Source organism: Ochotona princeps, chromosome 11 (genome assembly GCF_030435755.1).
Source record: "Ochotona princeps isolate mOchPri1 chromosome 11, mOchPri1.hap1, whole genome shotgun sequence".
Classification (NCBI taxonomy): Eukaryota; Metazoa; Chordata; class Mammalia; order Lagomorpha; family Ochotonidae; genus Ochotona; species Ochotona princeps.
Window position 1 is genome coordinate 2,451,675 of NC_080842.1, and position 5,537 is coordinate 2,457,211.

At 35.6% G+C, this 5,537-nt stretch overlaps 1 protein-coding gene across 1 annotated transcript; it reads right to left on the reverse strand.

Annotated features, from left to right (window-relative positions):
- Positions 1 to 2,027: 2,027 nt before the first annotated feature.
- LOC131481495 (putative vomeronasal receptor-like protein 4) lies at positions 2,028 to 4,772 on the reverse strand. Its single transcript, XM_058670491.1, has 2 exons — positions 4,710 to 4,772; positions 2,028 to 2,998 (listed from the first exon to the last, which is right to left on the reverse strand). The coding sequence occupies exon 2, from the start codon at positions 2,976 to 2,978 to the stop codon at positions 2,040 to 2,042; it is 939 nt and encodes a 312-aa protein (XP_058526474.1). The 5' UTR covers positions 2,979 to 2,998; positions 4,710 to 4,772; the 3' UTR covers positions 2,028 to 2,039.
- Between the last annotated feature and the right edge of the window lie 765 nt (positions 4,773 to 5,537).

The following is a 5,537-nucleotide window of genomic DNA, read 5'->3' on the forward strand; positions in this document are numbered from 1 at the left end:
CCACTTCTAGGGTCCCATGTTTGTTCTGAGAAACTTACCCCCAAAATCCAATTATCTATTTCGCATTTTGGTTATTCCCAGTTGAAGGAGATGTGAATGTTTGGATCCTCCATATAACCAGTATGCTTCCTCATCTTGAAGTTTTTAGAAATAAAGATCAATTATTTTGCAGGTTAATCTCAAGGAGAATTTGCTGATTTGTTTCCATGAGTAAACCACAGTCTTTGTACACAGAATGAAGTAGGATAGTAGCTAATCACATAAAGTTTATGAAACCTACTGTCATCATGACTTAGTTTTTATTTTTTCGTGATCACAGAGCTGAAGGAGTTGTTTTTCATATTTTCCCTTATGTGATTTTTTTTTCATTCAATTTCAACTTTCCAAGCATTGTCACACTTAAGAAGCAGAGAATTATGTTTTATATTCTTGAGCATGGAGCTCCAAATGAATTCTTTGCTATGCAAAATATGTTTTTTCCAACCTGTTTTATCTGGCCAAAAATTTATTCATTATGATGAACACATGCATATTTACTTCAATCTTGACAAGAGCCTTATAAAATTCTTTACTTATATACATTTAACAAATATTGTGTAATTCACTTTTTTTGAGAAAATCACGCCAGTTTTTAAAAATTGTATAATTTTTATTTTTTATAATTTTTAAGTATTTGATTAGGATGTGAAGGTTCAAGGGCTAGAGAAATTAGGTGACACCACTGTTTTGACATTCCTTTTTCGCCTTCTGTATCTGGAGGAAGTGAATAGGAAAAGTGAGAAGCCATACCCAGCCTCCCAAATTGTCCCAGGGTCCCTGATGTGAGGCATGCTACATGGGTCCTGTTCAAGTGATTTTGATAGTTCAACAGTTCTGTAATTTTGCAAATTTTGCTACTCTAATCACATTGAAATTGCTCCAGGATCCACTGGATGCTATATTCCAGCTTAGAGTGTCTGTCCAGGTGTTCACTGCTAACCCTTGGCTAGGCTAATTCATTGATTTGTTCTGTGTGCATCCTCTGCTGTGGCACCAGGTGTCTTTTGCAGGCTCCAGTGTTCTGGAATATCCTCCATGTGTGTTTAAATATGCTGCCCACTGCTCGATCAAAGACACTGAGGACATTCAGTTCTGACATATGATTCAATGGTCAGGCCATGGAACCTGCAATTTCCTCCATGGTTGGAGTTCTGAGACTAGCAGTTCAGTTGGAGGGATCCCCAGAGAAACTTCATCTGAGGTAATCCCAGGCCTGATTCTTGTGTATGTTGCCAATGCAGGGTCCAGCACAGTCCTTTGCCCAAATCAGCCTACTCACGCACACTCTTAGGTGCTATTGCTGGGTCGGTTGTCTCCACCCTGTCTTGTAGGCAAACTAATGGATGTTGCAGTCCAGCCTGATTCTGCCCATTGTATACATGGTCCCCATGCCAACCAGTGTGAGTTGAAACCTAGTCAGAGCTACCCACAATAAACCCAACCAGACCCTACTCCTGTCCTGGCTCCACAGCTTGCCAGTATGTATAGCAGACTGATTCTTTCTGTGTGCATTGTCACACTTATGAAGTGGAAATCTAAATGAATTATTTGCTATGCATAATATTTCTTTATCCATCTTGTTTTATCTGGTCAATAATATATTTGTTATTACAAACACATGCATATGTACTTCATAATTTTGATAAGAGCTATTTGAAATTCTTATATAAGATTAACTAATCACATATAATTTACTCTTTACAGATTTAAGATTTGGATTAATGTACCAACTTAGATGACCTAAGGATTAGGTATCAAAAGGAGCTTTATATGAGCACAATTTTTAAAGAAAGGTTTCCTTCAGAATGAGAAGAAAGCTTGAGAGGAAGAAATTTAAGTACAGAAAGAACTTTGAACTAGGAGACGTATATAGAGTTTGGAAGTGTCAAAGCAAACAAAATATCAGGCACAAGTAATATTATGCATAATTATGTTAGATTAAAAATACTGCATTTAAAAACATTTAATCAATGAGAGTTTTCATTTTCAGACTTGTTTCATCAACTTGTCAAAATGCTTATCACATCAATCATGTTTTGCAGAATGCCAGTTATTCTTTTATCAGAACTAATAAGAACCAAAGGACTCACACTGGCATAGACATTTCCCATAAGACTCTGGATATCCAGGACAACTGGGTCATATCTCCACAATGCAGTTGAGAAGGATGAGATGATGATATCCACACAGTACATAATCACAAAGAAACTCACCAGCACTAGGACAGTACACGTGGCCCTTTTGGCTGGGGAGCTTCTTGGGGAATTGCTAATGTGGTGAAGGTATTCAGACTTCCTCTGATGGCTACATAAGAAAACCACCATGTACAAGCTGGAGAGCAGCATGAGCCCTACAAAGAAGACATTCTGGGACAATGTCAGTGTGAGAAATAGCGCCATAATGACACTGTTCATTGAGGAGAGTGAGCAGTACTTACTGACATTGAGTAGACTGGTCCTGTTGGAATGAGCCACAGTGTAGATGATCAAACAGCTATTGGAAGACAGATTGAGTGACCACATGCAGAAGAAAACAATGGCAATATGTTTTGTGAGTTTATGTTTAAATCTTGACAAGCAGAAAGAGCTGGGACTGATGGTGATGGCTTGGATAATGCTCAGGAGGCAGGTAGTGGAGATAGAGAGACCCCTCATCACCCTACTCAAATAGAACAAAAGCTTACATTTCAGTTCATTTGGGAAATTGGGTGATTTGAACATGTCTTCTGATAAAATATCCAGTGTAATAACTAGCATCACTATGTGAACAAAAGCCAAGTGGCAAGTGGTCATGTCTGTGGGCTTTGGTCTATGAAACCGGTGCCTTGTGATGATGTGGAAGACAAGGAGAGAGGCATTGGCTACAATTCCAGTTCCAGATTGGAAAAAATACACGTTTTTGAAGGACAATGTAAGTGGAAACTTTGTATTTCTTAGCATACTGAAAAAATTCCAGACACCTAAGAAGCAAAAGACTCATGTCACCAATGATTCTTCTTTTTACCATGGAAAAACATCAAAATCATTTTTATTTTATTTAGCTATTCTCAAGGAACCATGAATATTTAGCAGAAATTATTGGTATGAACATATGCAGTAGTTTCTACATGTATGTAAATGCATTGGTCCACTCATGAGACATTCAGGAAAATAACTACATAAAGGAGACTTAATATGAATTTCAATATTTTCTTTTTCCACCAAAACAACATTTGACTAATTTTTCCTAATTCATATTCCTGATTCTGTTTATGTGAAGCATGATCTGAAACCGGTTTGATCCTCTAGCTCATCAAATGCCCTTTTTGCAAATGAGGCTCTTGATAACATACAAATTTAATGAGAAAAGACTTGATAATTGCAAATGAGCATTGACAGGTAAAGTAAATTTTGTATATAATATACTTGAAAGTTGCTTTAATTACCATAATCTAACAAGAGACAGTTGTCTATATCATGTATGTAACTTTGAAAATGTCATTTATTATTTATGGAACTGCTCTAGGAAATTTATTTATTTTATTAACATTTTTATGGCATCATTCCATTGGTTCTGATGTTTCCCTACTACCTCGTTATGTGCTCCTCCCCCCACACATTTACTTTTCCATATTATCACAATAGTGTAGTCCTCATAAACAGACGTAAGTCCATCATTCTGTTATTTAAGTAGATCCTGGCACTGTAGACATGGACAATGGCAGAGTCCAAAAGTCCACTGTCAAGATATGTTTTAACATTTTCATTCAAAAGTCCATCTTTGACATGAAAGGAGAAAAGCATACTGCATTGTATCTTCCAATCTGGATGACAGTCTCTATTACAGTTAATATCCATTTCATTATATAAAAGGCCATAAAACAAAATCAACAACATGAAGAAAAACAGAGCATTTGCAACATGAAGTTAAATAGCTACTGAGTGCCCAATGCTTAGCTGAAGAAAGAAAACAGAAAATCAAAAACCTTTTTGAAGCAAATATGTTACTGTATGACCTATGGATCACTGAAGAAATTAATAACAAAAATCCTGAAGAAATGAAAATAAATATAAAAATTTCAAAGCTCATGAGATGTTGCAGATATAGTATGAAAAGGGGCATTAGTAACATAGGAACTTACAAGAAATCAAAATATCTGGAATAAATGGCCTATTAATATATCTCAAGAACTCAGTTAAAAAGAGAAAAAATGAAGAGGCAAAAACAAAAAAAAAGTCACATCAAAAATAAATAGAATTCTAACTTAATACTACAAGCTGTAACAAGAAAGAGTAATTTTGTTAAGGGGAAGAGCAAAACAAACTTTTAGACAAACTAGCATAGAAAAGCAAGAGAGTTAAATCAAGTGAATTTGGAAATGAAAAGGAAAACTGGTAAGGTTTTCTCAATATGCTGAAGTGATCATGTAGTACCCTTCTTCCTCTCTTTTAATATGTGTCCTGTCAAAGACTATGTTCTCTGATCCAACACATGATAATCCAGCTCCCTGCAGTTAACTACAGGGTTAAGATCCTAAAATATGCTTGAAAGAAAGACTATTAACTTACATAAGAACACCAATCAGGCTCACTTCTGAGCTCTAAGTTGAAACTCTACAGGCCAGAACAGATTGCAGTGACAAGAGTCAGATTCTAAAAGGAAAAAAAAAATGTAAATACATAATACCTTACCCAGCAAAGGTTTTCTTTGTCTTTGGAAATGAAAAAATAAAAATCTTCCCCAGCAAAGAAGACTTCAAATAATTTGCCTCCTCCTGGCTTGCCCTACAAATTCTACTGGAATATGTTCTCCTGACAGGAAAAAAAAATAGCACCTACCAAAACCAAAGGCAAATGTGGGAAAACATCCCAATAAAACAAGAAAAGAAGACTAAGTCAAACAACAAACAAGCCGTTGCTAAAATAACAGGCCCAAGTTACTGTCTATCCATATTAACCCTGAAAATAAATAATGGCTTAAACTCATCAGTCAAGCATCATAGAGTAGCAGTATGAATAAAACAAAAAACAAAAAACAAAAAAAATATATCTGTTGCCTACAGGAAACACATTTGACCAAAAGAAATATATGGAAACTGTTAGTGAAAGAATGGAAAAAGATATTCCAGGCCAATAATATGAAAAATGAGCTGGTGTAGCCATTGTTGTATCAAATAACATTAACTGCATTTCAAAGTAACTTTTGCATCCTAAATATTTTATGTAAGTAATCAGGTGGTGGACCCATCAAGAAGGATCACTGAATTTGCATTAAATACTACTGGCCTGAAGAATAAACAGAAAATCTGGACATTGTGACTTATGATTTAACCATGTTCTAAACACAAATTCAGTTTTTCTTTGAACCAAGTAAATGCTCCTAAAAATTCTAATCTGCAGTTTAACTCTCAGTGTGAGAAGTAAAAGTCATAGCTGTTCAGGGCTGTGGCTTAAGCCCTAGAGAACTGTCATCAGAAAATATTTTATTCTGGTTTTCATACTAAAATCCAAAGTGTTGAT

Bases quoted from the DNA above. Each gene is read 5' to 3' on its own strand.
- LOC131481495 (XM_058670491.1), bottom strand. From the start codon at position 2,978: ATGCTAAGAAATACAAAGTTTCCACTTACATTGTCCTTCAAAAACGTG.